Source organism: Micrasema longulum, unplaced genomic scaffold (assembly GCF_059751315.1).
Source record: "Micrasema longulum isolate JH-2025_06_02 unplaced genomic scaffold, ASM5975131v1 h1tg001068l, whole genome shotgun sequence".
NCBI classification, from domain to species: Eukaryota; Metazoa; Arthropoda; class Insecta; order Trichoptera; family Brachycentridae; genus Micrasema; species Micrasema longulum.
In genome coordinates, this window is record NW_028278256.1 from 201172 (window position 1) to 220035 (window position 18864).

The window sequence follows — 18864 nt, forward strand, 5'->3', positions numbered from 1 at the left end:
TGCCTCGGCACGAGACACCCCAGTGAGGGAACGTTATTCTGAATAAAAAAAGAATACAAACAATGTAAAAGTATAAATAAATACTATTAGAGAGTTATTCACTACTGTTAAGCTCCGTAAGATTTCTTATTTTGGCCATGTGTTGAGAGGTGGTAAATATGCCATACTTCAGCTTGTCACGAAGGGGAAGATCGAGGGACGTAGAGGGGTCAGGAGACCAGGATTAGAACTGTGGAGGAGCTGTTTCGCACTGCTCAGGATAGGGAAGCTTCCTACCAAGTGATCGTCAACGTCGGGGGACCCGACATGACACGCGAAGAAGAAGAATAAGGATTATATTCCCTAGCATGTAGGGCTAAAGCTATGCTGAAAAACATCGCTCTGGATGTGGATCTGTTCCATGTATCTGAAGGGGTTTTCCGGAGAAGGATTCTCCTACTACTTTGACAAAAGCCTCTTCAGTGTATTTTTTTTATTTTCATAATATGTACGCCTTAAATTTTAGTTTGTTATAATAAATTAATTGAAAAAGAATTGAATTTCCATCCGTATTCTACCACTATGCTTTGGCGTAACGATATACCAAGTTTATAAGTAAGGTCCTGTGTTTTATAAAAAGACTGTATGATTCCGATAATAATTAATAAATAAGTAAGTACTGCAAATTTTGCAATTAATTATTTTTTGAAAAATGACAAAAGAGTAACGTTTGTATTTTAACGTAATGACATTAACAAATTGTTACAAATGTAAAAAAATCTTTTAAACTGACTTAAATAAAGCGGAAGACCACAGTATCCGTTGGTGTTGTTTGTCAATTATTTTATTTACAATATTTGCAAATAAGGTTTTCTAAATATACTCATTATATAAATAATGAAAGAACCGAGTGCATCCGGAAATGGTGGCGTACTGAATCAATTTATAGCAGTTGGAATAGGTAAGTAACTATATTTTATAATGAGGAAGTTCAGTGCTACGGAAAATGGGATATAAAAAATATTCTAACAAGTGGTAAAAATTAGAATATTTAATTGTTTTGCGAAGTTTCTCTAAAGTGTACGAAAATTTTTTTTTAAATAGTTTTAATAAAAATGAACTTCCTTGAATGACGTCACAAGTTTTTTCTAAATCAAACAATCATAGAGTGCTGTGGTAGATTTCTGGTTTTCGGGAAGCCAACCCACTAATCAGGACATCTCACAAAAAACACTATATTGCTCGCTTGTTCGTCCTCTTTTAGAATATGCCTCCGTGATCTAGTCTACCTTCATGTAGGCCGGATAAGTCATGTCGAATTGGTGCAACATGTTTGCTAAGAAAAGTAGCATGGATGATTGGCCTCGAGAGGGGAGACTACACTTACAGATAAATGTAATCAATGTTAAAAATCTCTAGTCTACAAAAACGTAGAAATAAGATTGACTCCATATTTATGTTTAATTTACTGAATGGCTTAATTGCTGTACCATCGTTACTGGAACAAGTGGCATTCAATGTTCAGATCCGCCGGTAGCGAAATAATAATGTGCTGTTCCTCGATCAACACAGCGCAAACTATGGCTCGTTGCACCAATGTCCCGATTGTGTCGTATAGTAAACTCGAGACAAGATCTGGACTTTTTTGGTGTAAGTCTTTTTAGATTTTTAAAATCACTAAGATAGACCGGATCTTGTCTTGAGGTAGTAGTTTTTTTTTTGTCCTAGCTTTAATTTATTTTTGTTGTATTTTATTTTATTAGTACCTGTATTTTTTTATTTTTTTATTCATAAATTTCATAAAAAACCATTATGTAAATATTTTTGAAAAATAAAGAAGAAAAAAAAATGGCTTAAATGGTTTTAAATTGTCGATACTATCTTCGCCAGCTTTGCAGTCATCTTCCAATCACCCTGTATATGCATTTATGTATATAAATAAAAAACATGGTTGTAGATTTTGAGATTTAAATTACTTTTTTTTTCAGTAAATTTGCTAATATTCATTGAAGGCAGCGCATTAGGGTGGGTGTCACCAGTTTTGCCCGTTTTGGCTGGTAAGGATTCACCCCTTGGCGATCCTTTGACTGATTCTGAATTCTCTTTGGTCGCCTCATCATTCTGCATCGGTGCCATCATAGGAGCGCCTGTATTCGGATGGCTATCCGATTTCATTGGACGAAAACGATCCATTCTGGTAGCTTCAGTGCCGTTCATGGTAACAGTTTTCAAATTACTTTATTTTACAATCTTCAGAATAGACAAAATTGAGGTTTATTCATAACTAGCGGACCCGACAGACGTTGACCTGCCCGAACGTTGGCAAAAAACTTTTCATTGATAAGTAGGTACCCAAATACTTGTTTGTGATTAAATTCCAAAACTAAAAATTGTCAATATCAAAAAAATATTGAATATAAGTAGGTACTTGTTTATGGTTGAATTCCAAAACATAAAATAAATATTTTTTCAAATATGGCATTCTTTTTGCAAACGTCAAACTCCGGCCATCTCACCAACAAAGGTGTGTACTTATGTAGAAATACGATTTTTTAAAATGAATTAAATTTAATATTTATATTTTTTTTATTTATATATACGCCCAATGGGCATTTTTATGGACACATTTATACATAGAAAATTATTATAACAAAATTAGAAAGACTCAATGGTTTATAGTAAACTTTGTGGGAGTGGAAGCGGGATAGAGGTGTTTATAATTGAATTTGATTCAGTGATCGTTTGAAAGAAGATAACTTGTTATGAAAGAAATCAAGACTGGTATGTTTGTTGGCAGACCTAAGAATTCTGGGCATAGGGGAATGAAAACCATTGTTAGTTCTATGGTTATCGGTATGAAAGAGTAAGTTTTGTCTGAGGTTTCTAGTTGGGATATTTAATTTTATTAAGCTCAGTAGTTCAGGCGCATCAAAGAGTGAGTTGAGAATTGTAAATAGGACTATAAGGTCGGATTTATTTCGACGGTCTTAAAGAGAAGATATATTCAAAGTAGTTTCTAACTCATTATACGTATATAGGTCTCTGGATAAGCCCAACCTCCAGCCTATCTTTCTTAAAAATCGATGTTGAACTGATTCAATATTCTTGATGTGAACATATTATTTTAGTGTTACCAAAAATCCAATAAAAAGAAATAAATTGGTAGAAATTATAAGGAATTTAAGAAAAGAATCTGATTAAGATCCACAAAAAACAAAAGCTGTTAAAAAACATTCAAAAACAAACTTTTTTTATACACAAAAAAACAATATCTTTCAATTTTTTGACAAATGCATTCTCCTCGAATGCAACCTTGGTAGATCGATGAATAAAACACTTATTCTCCTAACTTCTTATTTACATATTCAATTGAAGATTTTAATATCTACGAACACGCACGGCGCAAAGATATATATTTTTCTGAAAACCGCACGTAAATCGGTTAAACCATTTAGGAGGAGTACGGTGACATCACACGTACAGAGGAATTAATTTAATATAAAGATAACAATAATAATTGCAATTTTTTTATCTACCACATACATACAGAGGTTATAGATTTCTCTGGATTATGTCTAGTCTGCCTAACTAGGTGCAACCTGTTTTAAGGCAGACATTTTTATGCAAAAATAAACAATACAATTCCTAACTACTAGTTAATTCATTATACATTTTTTTTTGTTTTGAATAAAACTATATATGTTTTTTTTATTATCATAACAATATTTTATACGTCATTTGATTTCAATGATTTTTATTGACAATTCTTGATGCAATCCCATTGTAATAACTTGTATTTACATATAAGTTATTGATTTTAAAATACTTGGTACACTTTATTATTCCTTTTTTATCAGATATCCTGGAGTTTGAAAATCGCGGGAATAAATCCCGTAGCCTTGATCTGCGCCAGGTTGATTGTTGGTATGGGCGGCTCCGGTATCGTCCTCATGACTCCGATGTACACCGGAGAAGTCGCGAGCCTGGACAGCAGAGGGACGCTGGGTAGCTTCCTCATATTTGCCTTCAACATAGGAATAGTATTCATCTATACGATCGGCGCCTACGTCAACTACTTTGCGGTTCCTGGCATTTTACTGGGTATAACGGTTGTGTTCTTTATCCTGATGAGCCGGATGCCAGAAACCCCTTCGTATCTGGTCAAAACCAACAAAATTGAGGTGGGTACTTCGTAAACATTTCAAAAAGGTTCGTTTTAACACTGCAGTTGGACGTGAAATACTTGACGAAAGTTAAGACGATAAAAAGTGTACACAAAATTGCATAGGGAAGCATCCGAGACAATGGCGTAACATTAAACAAAAAAACAAAAAAACAAAAAAAAAAAACTACTAAATGCAAACTTCGAAAATCATACTTAACAAATCGGAAGCAGTATTCCTTCGTAAATGAAAAAAAAAAAATACAAACAGTAAATTTTGGAGTCCCACAAGGATCTATTTTGGGTCCACTATTATATATTTCATATATGTATTAATGACTTATCACTGTACAATTTTAATAGAAAAATTATCATATTTGCCGACGACATTCGACTATTCTATAAAAATCAAACAGACGTATTAACAAACAATGACATAAACGAAAACCTTACTATGTTGACTAAATGTAAAAACACAAACTTACTTACACTTAATGAAAAGAAATGCAAAATTATCAATTTTGAATGTAGAAAAAAATGTCATAAAGTAGATGCTTACACAAATAATGAACGACTAAATGAAATTGAACATGTTAAATACTTGGTACTAACAATAGACAGACAATTGACACGGACAATTCATATCAACAATTTGATTAGCAAAGTAGCGACATTATCGAGTCTTTTTTTTCAAATCGAAAATATTGTTTACGTACGAAGCCTATGTCAAAACTAAAATATGTTATATGCAACTTCTATGGGGAACAGATAATCAAAATGACATAAACAGACTTCAAAGACAGCAAAATAAAATATTAAAGTTAGTATATGGCCTACTCTATCTAAAGCAACTAAAGAATTTTTTAAACAAACTTAAACAATTTAATGTAACTCAACTCTTTAAAGTAGAATCTTTGAAATGTATTCATAAATTAACCACTGATGTAATTGTAGACGAAGAAATAAAACTTGAAAAAAACTAGAGTAAACATCAACACAATGCGAGAATATCAGAAAAATATAATATGAAACCTTCTAAAACGAGAAAAGGACAGTCGAGACTAATACACCATGGACTGAAATTATACAATAAACTACCAGACAAAACTTAACTAAAGACTCAGACAACCTTTACAAAAGATGTTAAAAATATTATTATTAACCCATAAGAGTTTATCAATGAAAAATTTAAAATAAAAAAAATGAATTTAATTATAAAACAAATCCATCTGGTCCATAAAGAAGTATAGAGATTGATAAAATAAGATTTTCAGGCGTTGCCTAGTATGTAGGTGAAATAATTCAATCAGATGAATCTCACCCGCATAAATAAAGGTTTAAGCTCTTTAACTTCACAAACATCAACAGATGAAAGAATTGAAGGAATATAGATGTTCAAATATGAGCAGAATGGTGAATGTTACACAGTGTGTAAAGTGGCCACTTCAACCAGCTAATGATAGGTCTTTAGTCTCGTAAATGCCTAGACTTCCATATTCTCTGCCCAAAAATGTTTTCCCTCTCTGTTGCAACAAGTTTAGATCAGAATAACTCCCTAGGGAGGAAATCCAGCCAGTCTGCAAACGTTTAGATATACTCAAAACATTGTTGAATCAATATATTATCATTGTTACTGGTTCAGTCCAGTAGCTCAATCGCAAATAACTATCTACGCTCTGATAAGCGACGTGATAACAATTTGTCACCATGGTTGTTTATCGCATTCCCGATCACAATGGAACATCTGTGAACACCTAATATTAAATGACAAAATATTTACGTTTCACGACTTTTTATCCTGCTGCGCAATCACATATTTAAATTTCACCGGTGTTAGTTAATATGGAAAATATTCCAAAACTGCTATTTTTATTTATATATTTATTATTTATCAAACTATTTATTTCATTTAGCCGGCGGTTGGCAAGTCAAATGTTAAGAAAAGCAGTCGCCATAGTAATCACAATTTGATTTTCACTTTTTTCTATTTGATACACCTCACTATTTTGCAAATGCAATATATTGTATTATTTTTTATAGTAAACGTCGATTTTTCGGCAATGAACTGTATTAAATTTATTTTCGAAGAAAACAAAAAACAAACCGACACGAGCGTCGACTTAGAGATTACACACGCGTTGACTTATGACTGCGATAAGCTTGTTCATTATTTTTATTTATATCCCTACAGAGATGAGGTAGAATTTTTTCAAATTCAGGATTATGGATATTCGAGCGTTTACAGGGCTTATGACCTGTCATTGGCTGGGTTAAGTGGCCACTTTAAGTAGGTACTACAACATTCCCATTCCGCTTATTAGCGAATATCCACACAGGTAACATTTTTGATTTTTGTATATATGTTACCAAACGAGAAACCATTCACAAGCGAGTTGGAGCGCCATCTATGTATTGATATTGAAGTTAAGTATTTTAATTACCAGATTACTTTATTTTATGTAGTTAAGACTCTTCCGAGTTAAATTAAGTACTAGTACAAATACGCGTACCAAAAATAATGTTGTTCATTATTGTTTATTGTGATCGCTCAGATGCTTAAAAATAATGTTGTTTATTATTGTTTATTGTGATCGCTCAGATGCTTAGCAAAAAAGCACGTCGCTAGTTATTTGTGATTGAGCTACAACACCTGAATTTCGGGATTGATCATTTTATCTTTATGAAACATATTATTAAAATACGCTGCGTTTGGTTTACCATTGCTATGCCCTATGAACCATTTGGTGTGGAAGGACGAAATGATGAAAAATTAATAATGATACTGTTCTCGTTTTAGGAAGCAATCAAATCTTTGGCGTGGCTTCGAAAATTACCAGCTGATAGCGATGTAATTAAAAAAGAGATAGAAATGTTAATAGCCCAATCCAAATCAACAAATACAAACCTTGGTAAAATTTTATGTTTATATCTTGTATATTTTTCGCATATTTTATTATAACCTAGCGTAAGTTAGGTATATAAGCCCTGTAAATGCCTACACTTTTATATTCCTTCTCTAAAATGTTCTTCATCTCTGTTGCAATTTGTTATTTATTTCTAAAAAGATTTTTTTTTTTAAAGAAATATTTGCGTTCTTATGATTTACCCAAATATTTAATTTTGAGGGCCATTTTCAACGAGTTGTAAATAACTCACTATTAGAAAATGGGAATCAAGTTGGGGTAGAGTGGGATTCGAACCACAGTACTTTGGTCCGTGAGTCCGAGACACTAGCCGCAGGACCATAACCCGATAAGTTTGCGTTCGACAAATAATTATGCATTCGGTTCACTCCATACAAATTTAAATATAGTCTAAATGGTGTAGATTTTATAACTGTGAAACAACAAAAAGACAGGAATAACAATAACAGAAGAATGATGTAATAACTTATATTTACATATAAGTGATTAATATCTGCCAGTCTGAAGATGCCCATTAGAGGGTGAAAGCGCTAATTGGTCAAAATAAATAAGTGGAAGTGTACCAAGTACTTTTTAAATTAATAACTTATATGTAAATATAAGTTACATATTACATCATTACAATGGAATTCCATGAAGAATTATCAATAAAAAATTTAAATGAAATAACAGATGATTTAAAATGGGAATGTCACATAAACATAACGAAAAAATCCAATACAATTATCTACTTGATAAAAAAAGCCTTCTCATAAATAACACTGAATATGCTACGAAAAATATACAAAACCTATATCAGATCTACTCTCAAATACGGGTTTCAAATATTGAATCATTATTTTGTTAAGGATATCAACTTGTTGGAAAGAGTCCAAAGACGAGCGACAAAGTTGTCGCCGAGCCTAAAACGGCTTCCATATGTGGAGAGGCTGGAAACTATCGGTCTCACAACTCTGCAAGAACGGCGAGAAAGGGGTAACCTAAAAGAAACATACAAGATACTCACTCAACGGTCACTATAGCTGCCCAATTTGGATCCCATGTTCGAGCTTAAACGAGATGCTCGTCTTCGAAGCTACAGTCTCAGTCTGGAGAAAACAAGATTCAATCTAAATCCACGGAAGCATTTCCTGAGCAATAGGGTTGTTGATGGTTGGAACAAGCTGCCACAAGAGCTGATCTCAATGTGTAGTCTCAATGGGTTCAACAATGGACTAGATTTGTTTGGGAAAAGTTTAAGTGCGCCAACAACTAACTTCCGTTTAAATAGATTTAAAGATAGCAGCTTTCAGCTGCTCGCTTAACATTAATATATATATTTTTTTAATATTTAAAAATTCCGCTGGGCAAAACAATTATGTTTAAGCAAATAACAGGTCACAGAAATACTAATGTTTTTTTTGTTTATTGGTTTTATATTGTTCTTCATATGGGAAGTAATAATAGGACAAAAATAACATAACATATTTGAAATCTAATTAGTTAAACTGAAATGGACACGCTATAAGATCAAAGAAAATTAACAAAATTCGTGGGTGATTTAATTCTTTAACGTACTTTTATCGTGATCAGACGTAATGCTACGCAGGAAGATACCTTCGCGTCGCGTGTGATGCAAAATCTATTAAATGCACTGCAATTGCAAAAAACAAAAAAGGTATATTGCTTTATACGTAAATACAATCCAATTTATGGAAAATGCAGATAATAGGTTATATTTTTAAGCACATTTTTTCAAAAATTGACAGCTGCCGGGTAGAGTCGTATCTATGGTAGCTAGTTTCATAGAAATAAATATGAAATAAGAAAATGAGAGAATTAGAAGCAAACTTTGAAGGAGTTACTGAGATATTTGCGAAAAACTTTGAAAAAAAAGATTTCTAATTACGCTTCACTAACTCAATGCTAAGTTTGCGGTGTCAAGTAGTATTATTGAAGTCGGTTTTTACAAGATTTAGAGACGGTTTTGAATTACGCTATTATTTAGGTAGGTAGGTTTTTATGTATTGTTTATTTTAACATCAATAACTCATTTTCCGTTTTTGGTGGAGATTTCTAAGTATGCTTCTAATACCCTCAAATATGTTAATATATTTCTTGCATGAGAATCTTGATAATACAATATCTCTATATTTTTAAATATTACTGAGAGCAACGCAATATTTGCTACGAAATAGATGTAGCTAGTACAGGAATAACGTGCCTTTTAATTAATAACGTGCCTTTTAATTTTAATATATTGTTCCGAATGTTAACATTACGTTCGAATCTTTATTTGAACTTATAAAAGGCTGTACTGCAAAATTCCTTTATATGCGGTGATGTAACATCATGTTACCTCGCAAAAGACAGAATATTCTAGAGTTCAAACATTTGAAAAGAAAAAAAAAACATTGAAAAATAACAAATTATTTTTTAAAATAAGACTTCCATATTCCCTTCTCAAAATGTTTTCCCTCTCTGTTGAAATAATTTTAAATAAAAATAATAATAATATTAATAAAAAATATCATCAATACGCCAGTCTTTAACTAGCGTGCACTCCTGTTCGCTGTTAATACCTGACTGATGGAACGAATTTCTTCTTTTTTTAGTTTTTGTCTTAAAATAGGGCATATTTATACAAATTTCACTTTCCAAACCCATGTACGAAAATGTTCATTTGATGATTACAAAAAATCTGACTTCATAATTCAAACAAATAATTGCCTTGTATCCTATGTAGACTCTTGTTACGCTACAGCCACACAAAAGTTAGTAAATGTTTTTAAAATTTGTTTCAGAAAATGCAAATGTATCGCCATGGAAATATCTTTGTAAGTTTATATTCTCATTGTTATAATTTGAACATTACTAGACGTTAAGCATAATGCTCTTATGGGACTGCCTGTCCACTAAACAACAAAGCTGAACAACGCCAGGCTGCCCATAAAACTAACGCATGTACTACTAACTTCCGTCGGCTTAACTAACAGACCTCCCCCGATCACCGACCAATTATTTTGGGGATAGTTATTTGTTTTAAATGAATATTTGTAGATAGCCTTACCAGGGCCGCAATTATGAACGCTATTCTCAAATGTATACAGCCTGTAACTGTGAGGACGGATCATCGGTGGCAGAACGACGGGGGACCTGAATGCCTATCGATTTAACCGCCATGTATGTTTAGCGATATTAAGTCGTTTAAAAGTTATTCGGATTTTTAAGAATTTTTAGTAAAAATCCGATTTGAGGCTGGATGTTCCAAGTGTAGCCAAACTATTTAGTCTAGGGCAGTATTTTTTTTTTACAAGAAGCTCAATAGTTGGTTTTTTATCCTACTATACAGTTTTGAGCCGTTATTTGATTTAATTCCGAATAAAAAATAGACTTTTCCAAAAAAAATTCAAACTTAATTTTTCAACTAACTTTTAAAGACTATAAAAAAATTGCGAAAAAATTCTGCATCCTATTTCAAAAACTACTCATATTTATGGAAAAGTTTTCCTGAAAATTTCATTTGGCTAGTGCTAAGGCATCATGTTAAAAAGTGATCTTTAATTGTACAAGTGTTGAAATTAATATTTTTTCTATGCAATAAAGACGTACATAAAAAGTTAGCTAGTTTATTTTGGTTAGATTACGCAACTATACTAAGTAAAGAATAAAGATTTTTTTGATAAAAGGAATTAATAGTGTCAAATTAAAATACAAAGACATGATGTTTTATTTTTATTTTTTAAAGTAAATGCTCAAAATAGGCTCCATCATTCGCACTGCATAGACTACACCTTTTAATAAAATTTCTTTTGAGTCGACGGAATGGATTTTCCTTTTCTCTTATCTTCATTTGGCCCTGGTTTAATTTCGGCCTTAAGTGTTCAATAGAGGAATATTAGAGAGCCCTAAATGAAAAAAAAGACGGGAATTAGGTCTGGGAACTTTGAAGCCACGCTATTGGCCTCCCACAACCAATCCATCAGGGTAGAAAAACTTCATTTAAATGTTCCTTTACATTTTACACCAAGTCTTACAATAAACAAGCCAAATTCTGAGGATTGACTAAATAGATCGGAAAGCAAAACGTAACACAGGTAAGGGAAGATGGTAAACGACTAAGTAATGTCAACCCAAACAAGTCTTTCAAATAATACAATAGCCTTCACAATACCACACCCCCTAATAAACCAACCACAGCAGTGCAAGAACGAGACAAACAATGTTTTAGCATACTTTTCATTTCTAACAGAAGCCAGTTGCTGCTAACTCATAATATTAAGTACCTACCATTATAATATCATTTTTAACCTATTAAAAGTTGGTAATAGTTACTGGCTTTTAATAATCGGGGATTATTGACACATTCATTGCAATATTTTTCGAAACGATTCATCGTTAAAAAAAATATAAAAAGGTTTAGTCTGTGCAAAGCGAATGATGGAGCCTATTTTGAGCATTTACTTTAAAAAATAAAATTAAAACAATATGTCTTCGTATTTTAATTTGGCACTATCCAGTCCAAAAGGAAAAACTAAGAAAATCGATAGTGTGTGTTCATTTTGTGGGTAGCCTGCCGTTGTTAAACTTTGTTGTTTGGCGGCCAGGCAGTCCCATATTTAAAAACAATTTTATTGCAGTCACTTCCCGGGCATCGTTGAAAGCCTTTGGTTTGACCACATTTCTATTGTCAGCGCAAATCTTCATGGGTATCTTCGTTATATTAGTATATGCCAATAGTATATTCATCGATGCTGGCAGCACATTGTCTCCAGCAGTGTCAAGCATAATTGTTGGCATACTGCAGCTGGTGGGATCGGTGATTGCCACAGTCTTGGTCGATAGACTTGGAAGAAAGGTTTGGGAAAATAATTTAATTTCTAATGTTGTTAGTATTTTGCTAATTTTTACGTAAAATATCAGACATACACCTACATAAAATAATTCATTCATCCTTAGACGCACCAAACTTAAGAATACAAATTAATTTTGCTGCACCGAGTAGAGGACACAAAATCACCAACTATTGTTTTGGCAAATCTTTAAATCAAATATTGATAACCACTCACTCCTACCAAGAATTCAACGAACGTTTAATACAATATTTTAGTTTGTCCAAATGTTTGTAGACAAAATACTGGATTTCACCCCTTCGGGAGTCATTAATCCTGTAATCGGAAATCCAGTCTTTTGTCTACGAACAATTGGACAAACTCAAATATTGTAATGAAACCAACTGGTCCGAGAAGAAGTTTAAAAATTTAAAAATTGTTTTCAGGCGTTGCTTAGTATGTGAAATTATTATGTGAGATGAATCTCTTCACAACAATAAAGATTTCAGCTCTTTAACTTCACTAATCAACAAATGGAAGAATTGAAGAAATATGGATGTTCAAACATGGGCAAAATGGTGAATGTTACACAGTGTGTAAAGTGGCCACTTAAACCAGCCAATAACAGGTCATAGGCCCTGTAAATGTCTAGACTCACATATTCCCTTATTTAAGGTATTCTCCATCCCTGTTGTAATTTGTTGAACGTTTAATAGTTTACTCCAAGTGGATGGAGGGAGGGTTTGATACATTTGAGGAATCCAAACAGTCATTAAATAATAAATTGTTGACGGTCATTATGGGTTAATTAGTGTTTGTTGCCAACTTTACTATGTTTCCATACTATTCATAAATTCTGTGTCTTCTATATTGAGAACTTGTGGGCTTTGTGCCTGTTTTCCTGATCCTGCAGACTGTTTCGACCTTTGTAGCTACGGCCTAGCCTCTTGTATTTCTCCAAACTTCGAGGTTGATAATCATAGAATGGTTTTTGCCCGTATTAGCGACTCTGTTAGCCAGTGACGTATTATCACTCTAAGATACTATTGGAGTCTAATCTCTTCTCGTTTCTCCGGAATAGGCGTGACCCCAAAACTACCACGAAAGTATTCATTTTTTGTCTTAGCAATCCTGATACCGTACCACGCGCGGTCCGTCCATTAAGCTAGGGTTTCCTAGGACAGCGGTGCCCGTATTTTAACGGCCGTAGTGAACGGTGATGCAGTGGACAGTCGTCGTAACGTCGACTAGAGAGTGATTTCCTAGGGAAACAGTGTTAAATGGTGTTGATAACACCGTTTTCCTAGGAAACCACACTCTAGTCACCGTTACGACGGCTGTCCACTGCATCACCGTTCACTACGGCCGTTAAAATACGGGCATCGCTGCCCTAGGAAACCCTAGCTTTAGATAGAACTAATGCGTCCCTCAAAATTATACCTTTTAACAATCAGTATCTATTTTCTTTTTTTAATAAAATCAGCAATAGGTTAACTAATATCTTTAGTAATTTTAGCTAATATTTTCATTATTAACTTCTAAAAATTACGGCAAGCCTACACACAACCTTTCGACTGCGCATTTATGCGTGGGCTGAAGTAAACTATACTTGTACTTCGTCTAATTCTGGAATATGGAACAACAAAAGTATTTTGATTCCTTTAAGGCGGTCGCCCAGTACTGAATTCACAAGTTTGCGCGTGCGCAAATTGGGACCTTTAGTATGTCTATGGAAGCAATTCCAACAAACCAATCCGCGTTCATTTTTCGTATATTGTGACAGTTTACAACAAATTTAGCACTTGAATCGGTTAACGCGATGGTAATATAATATTAAATTATGAAGTATAACTCTTTTATTCTAAAATCATGGCATAAAATTGATTTTTAATTTATTTAAAAGCACTCACTAGAATTATTGTTATGGTTGTATTTACACATTTAACCTATGTACCAAGTACCAAGTGACTGCTTCTCTTATCTAAAACCTCACGGCACGCTCTTGCTGCGGACCATCTGAGGATCTTAATTTTTGCAGTACGAGTTTTCTGGTCAAGCTTTTTCTTCATGGTCCAGCATTTTGATTCGTAAATCTTTTTGAAATATATCCATTTAAACTAGTATAATAATCATCGTTCGATGTGTTTCAGATCCTTCTTCTCATTTCCTGCACAACTGTATCCCTTTCAACCGCTTGCCTCGGAACATTTTTCTACGTTAAAAACTGCGGCCATGATGTTAGCCATTTCGGCTGGATACCAATCATTGCCTTATCAACTTGTGTCTGCACATTCTCCATCGGGATCGGACCTATTCCGTACATTTTGTATTCAGAAGTCTTTGTCGTCCAGGTTTGTATATCAAAATAATATCACAATAAATGTAATTATTTTAATATGGATGGAGGAAGGAACATTTTCTCATAGGATATGATGCATCATCATCAGCTGAAGAAAATATTACCTTTTAAATTACATAAGTTAGTTTACATAAGTCTTGCAGAATCAATTATATCATAAGGAATTCTGTCTTGAGGAGGAACTCACAAGTCATACGTTGATAGAATTTACAACCTTCAGAAAAGACTTCTCTTCTTAATGATTAAAAATGAAGAAATCAAAAAGATTTGCAAAAAATATGACACAATTATTTTTAAACATTGTGGGTTACTTATGGTGAAGCAATTTTACCACTTTAAGCTAATAATAAAGCAATTTGATAAGGAAAAAACCCTGCTCAGTCACCAACATGGAACAAGATCGATAACAGCCATGAAACTGGTAGAGTCTAGAGCACAAAACTTCAATGGAAGCAGGACGGCAGAATAATATATTGTACCAAAGCTATTTAATTAGCTTCCTGCCGAGGTAAAGAGCTCTACCAGTTTGCAGCGAAGAATATATAATGTAATAATCCGTAAGGGTTTATAAATAAATTTTCAAATAAAAAAAATCAAAAAATCAAAAAAATCAAACGATTAAAGGATTTCCTCATCAAGAATCAAAAATTCAAGGTGTAAAGTTCTGTCTATCCAGTCGAAGTATATTTGTATTATTAACATGCAAAACCCACTATACACCTTCACCATAGTTGTTCCCTCCATCCCTTCTACTTTTTTCATTAATTCTCAAACAAGATAATATTTTCATAATTTAATCAGTGCATGTTTGTCCTAATCAGTGCATGCGCTTATTAAAATGCATGTCGTGTTGGTTTTATATTTTTGTGCAACAACCATGGTGAAGGTGTATAGTGGGGTTTGCATGTTACATTTACATTTTTTTACATTTTTTTACATTTTTTTTGCACCACAACAGGCCAGGAGGCCTAATTACAGTGGTGAATTACATCACAGAGCACCCAGGCTTGAGATAAATAACATTTTTAATTTTTGTGTTCTCACCGGGAATCGAACCCGGAACCTCCCGTGCGTGAGTCAAGCGTCTTGACCACTACATCACGGAGGCCGCCTGTTGGTTTAATTGGCGTCCTGACGAAGAGACGGGTACGTCTCGAAACCGGTAGACATAGAAAAGTCGGTCAGTGGATAAATACAAATATTTAATAACATTAAGTAAAATATATATTGTGTTGTTTAATTTTTACAGTGGTTGTTTTTTTGTTTGTTTTGTGTTCATTTAATATTTTGAGATAATTTTACCATTAAAAAAATGTGTTACAAAGGCGCCGGTAATTTTTTTTTTATTATTAGTTTGGCGCGATCTAGATTTTGTTTACTTTTGTACATTATTTTGAATATATATGTATATATTTAAAATTGGGTTAAATACTTGTAAACAATAGCATATGTTGCATGTACATTGGCATAACAAGTACATACATTTACATTACAAATACGGGGTGTCCAGAAAACAACAAGAAATTTTAATTTTCGCGGGTTTAGAGAGTCCGATTGTCAATTTTTTTTGGTATACATGCTTCTGAAGCATGCTTAAATATTTTCAGCTGTATTCATTATTCACTTTGTATGTACTGCCACGCCGAGGTTAAATAAATAAATGAAGCAAAGTTTGGGTGCATGCAAAAAATAAAAATCCCCAAATTAATCACTCTCAATGGGATAGAGAAGACATAATAATAATTATCATGGTTTATAAACAAAAATAACAATTTCTTTATTTACTACATACACACTTAGGTAATAGATTTCTCTGGATTATGTCTAGTCTGCCTAACTAGGTACAACCTGTTTTAAGGCAGACATTTTTATACAAAATAAACAACAACATTTTTACCGACTGGTTTATTTATTTTACAGTTAAACAATAATTATTTATACTCGTACCATTTATTATTTAAGAATGTTTTTGAGTAAATTTTCCAATTTTTTTCTACGTAAACCCAGTCACCAGTTTTTTACTAATTTATTTAATTGAATCCGGGTCATGGTTACAATGTTATTACAATTTGCGTTATTTTATTTTTAAAATTGAAAAAAAAAAATTCTATGTTCATTTCAACCGCTAAAATTTTATTTTTTACAGGTCAGGAGTTTAGCGAGCAGCATCGGCTTCACCTGGATGTGGGTCTGTACCTTCGTCGTGACGCAGTTCTACACTTCGGCCATTTCAGCTCTCGGGAGTCACGGCGTCTTCTGGGGGTTCGCTTTATTCGGCGTCCTCACCATACTGATAATTTACTTCTTCCTGCCGGAGACCAAGGGGGTTCCGATCGACGACCTCGTCGCTCTGTTAGAGGGTAAACGGGACAATAAAACTGCAAGACAAAATGTCAGTTGAGAAATAAAATCAAACGATTAACCCTTTGGATGGCAAATTAATAATTAATATTAACTTATCACACCTTATGTAAATTTGATTTTAAAAATACTTATTACTTTTACGGCAAATCAAAAATTTTCATTAAACGTTTAGCATCTTGTTTGAAAATAAATTTATGTATTGAATAAAATAGACGAATATTAAACATTGAAATGTTTTTTTTTTAATTTGTATACTTCTGTAGTGTGAGTTTTTCGTAATGTGATGTCTTACCCGGAGTTTTGTTATAATTATTTATATTCATTATTTTTTAAATTATGATTAATAATATATGAACATCATATTATACTCCCGGTAGCTCAATCGCAAATAACTATCGACGTGCACAAAAACATGCTAAGCATTTGAGCGATCCCAATGAACAATAATGAGCATTACAATATTTGAGTTTGTCCAATGTTCGTAGACAAAAGACTGGATTTTACCCCCTCGGGAGTCATTAAGATTAACAAATTACAACAAGGATGGAGAACTAGTATGTGAAATAATTCAGTCAGATGAATCTCTTCACAACAATAAAGGTTTCAGCTCTTTAACTTCCCAAAATTAATAAAATGGAAGAATTGAAGAAATATCGATGTTTAAACATGGGCAAATGTGGTGAATGTTACACAGTGTGTAAAGTGGCCACTTAAACCAGCCCGTGACAGATCATAAGCCCTGTAAATGCCTAGACTTTCATATTCTCTTATTTAAGGTATTCTCCATCCCTGTTGTAATTTGTTAATAATGAACATGCTTAAGTTATCGCAGTCATAAGTCAACGCGTGTGTAATCTCTAAGTCAACGCTCATGTCGGTTTATTTTTTGTTTTCCTCGTAAATAAATTTAATACAGTTCATTGGCGAAAAATCAACGTATACTATAAAAAACAATACAATAAATTGCATTTGCAAAAAAGCAAGGAGTATCTTATACAAAAAAAGGGAAAATTAAATTACAATTACTATGGCGACTGCTTTTCTTGACCTTTGGCTTGTGATCGCGAATACGATAAACAACCATGGTAAGAAATTGTTATCTCGTCGCTTATTAATACGTCGATAGTTATTTGTGATTGAGCTACAGGAGTTATAAAAAAAACTCGTTTGGGACAGTTTATAAAATAAAAACATTTACGTGACATTATTTAATATCAGTAAATTCAATCCAAAATAATACAAAACACAAGATGGTATTATGCACAAAAATAAACAAAACAAACAATCCATCACTTCGGTTCCTCGTCTGGGTAGGCAGAGAATAGAACGCCATATAACTCTGTCTTTACATACAGATCTCGCTGCCTCAACATTAATACATTTTCTCATGCACGCGCGCCGTTTATTCCGACTTTTGACATGTCCATCTTAAAATATTTCTTGCATTTGTTCATGCTATGTTTTTTTCGGTCTTCTTCTATTTCTGCATCCATCAACATTCGCATTGTAAATATTCTTAGCCGTTTTTTCGCTGTCCATTCTCTCTACATATCCAAACCAGCGCATAGCTCCTTTCCCGATTTTGTCGATAGTGCTTATCTCAGCCTTACATAAGGTACGGATCTCAACATTTGCGCATCTATCGTACATAGTTTTACCACACATTCGCCTGAGAGATCGCATTTCGACAGCATTCAGCCTACTTTCATCCATGTTTTTCCAAGACCATACTTCGCGCCCATACATCAGGGTCGGGACCAGGACTCCATTGTGAACTGCTAATTTTGCCTCTTGCGACAAACATTTATTTGCCAAAGTTGATTTAAGTGAACCGTTCACTTTGTTCCCGGCACTCACCCTCCTTTCAATATCTTTTACAGTCATTTCATCCTACTACACACAACATGTAAAATATGGGCAGAATGGTGAATGTTACACAGTGTGTAAAGTGGCCACTTAAACCAGCCATTGACAGGTCATAAGCCCTGTACATGCCTAGACTTCTATATTTCCTTATCTTAAATGTTCTTCATCTCTGTTGTAATATGTTAAATTATATTATGTACCATATATATATCACGAAGTTACGTCGTTTGAGTTGATTTCATGGATGAGAGTTGTTGTATCACACAGAACCACAGAAAAACATCAATTTATAGTATATATTACTTAAATTATATTATGTACCATATATATATCACGAAGTTACGTCGTTTGAGTTGATTTCATGGATGAGAGTTGTTGTATCACACAGAACCACAGAAA

General features: G+C 33.3%; 1 protein-coding gene across 2 annotated transcripts; it reads left to right on the plus strand.

The window, feature by feature from the left end:
- The first annotated feature begins 685 nt into the window (after nucleotides 1-685).
- LOC148277210 (facilitated trehalose transporter Tret1-like) lies at nucleotides 686-18617 on the plus strand. 2 transcript variants are annotated; one of them, XM_088233205.1, is made up of 8 exons: nucleotides 688-940; nucleotides 1968-2197; nucleotides 3837-4160; nucleotides 6939-7050; nucleotides 9849-9881; nucleotides 11685-11902; nucleotides 14027-14227; nucleotides 16382-18617. In XM_088233205.1, exons 1-8 carry the CDS (start codon nucleotides 877-879, stop codon nucleotides 16634-16636), a joined length of 1437 nt encoding a protein of 478 aa, XP_088089331.1. In that variant the 5' UTR covers nucleotides 688-876; the 3' UTR covers nucleotides 16637-18617. The 2 variants fall into 2 exon arrangements, 1 of the variants encoding a protein (XP_088089331.1); XR_015823553.1 differs by lacking the exons at nucleotides 14027-14227; nucleotides 16382-18617 and having other exon boundaries at nucleotides 686-940; nucleotides 3837-3984; nucleotides 11685-11787.
- Nucleotides 18618-18864: the final 247 nt, after the last annotated feature.

Bases quoted from the DNA above. Each gene is read 5' to 3' on its own strand.
- LOC148277210 (XM_088233205.1), top strand. From the start codon at position 877: ATGAAAGAACCGAGTGCATCCGGAAATGGTGGCGTACTGAATCAATTT. The intron at 941-1,967 runs GTAAGTAACTAT...TTTTTTTTTCAG, and splicing joins ATTTATAGCAGTTGGAATAG to TAAATTTGCTAATATTCATT. The intron at 2,198-3,836 runs GTAACAGTTTTC...CTTTTTTATCAG, and splicing joins TAGCTTCAGTGCCGTTCATG to ATATCCTGGAGTTTGAAAAT.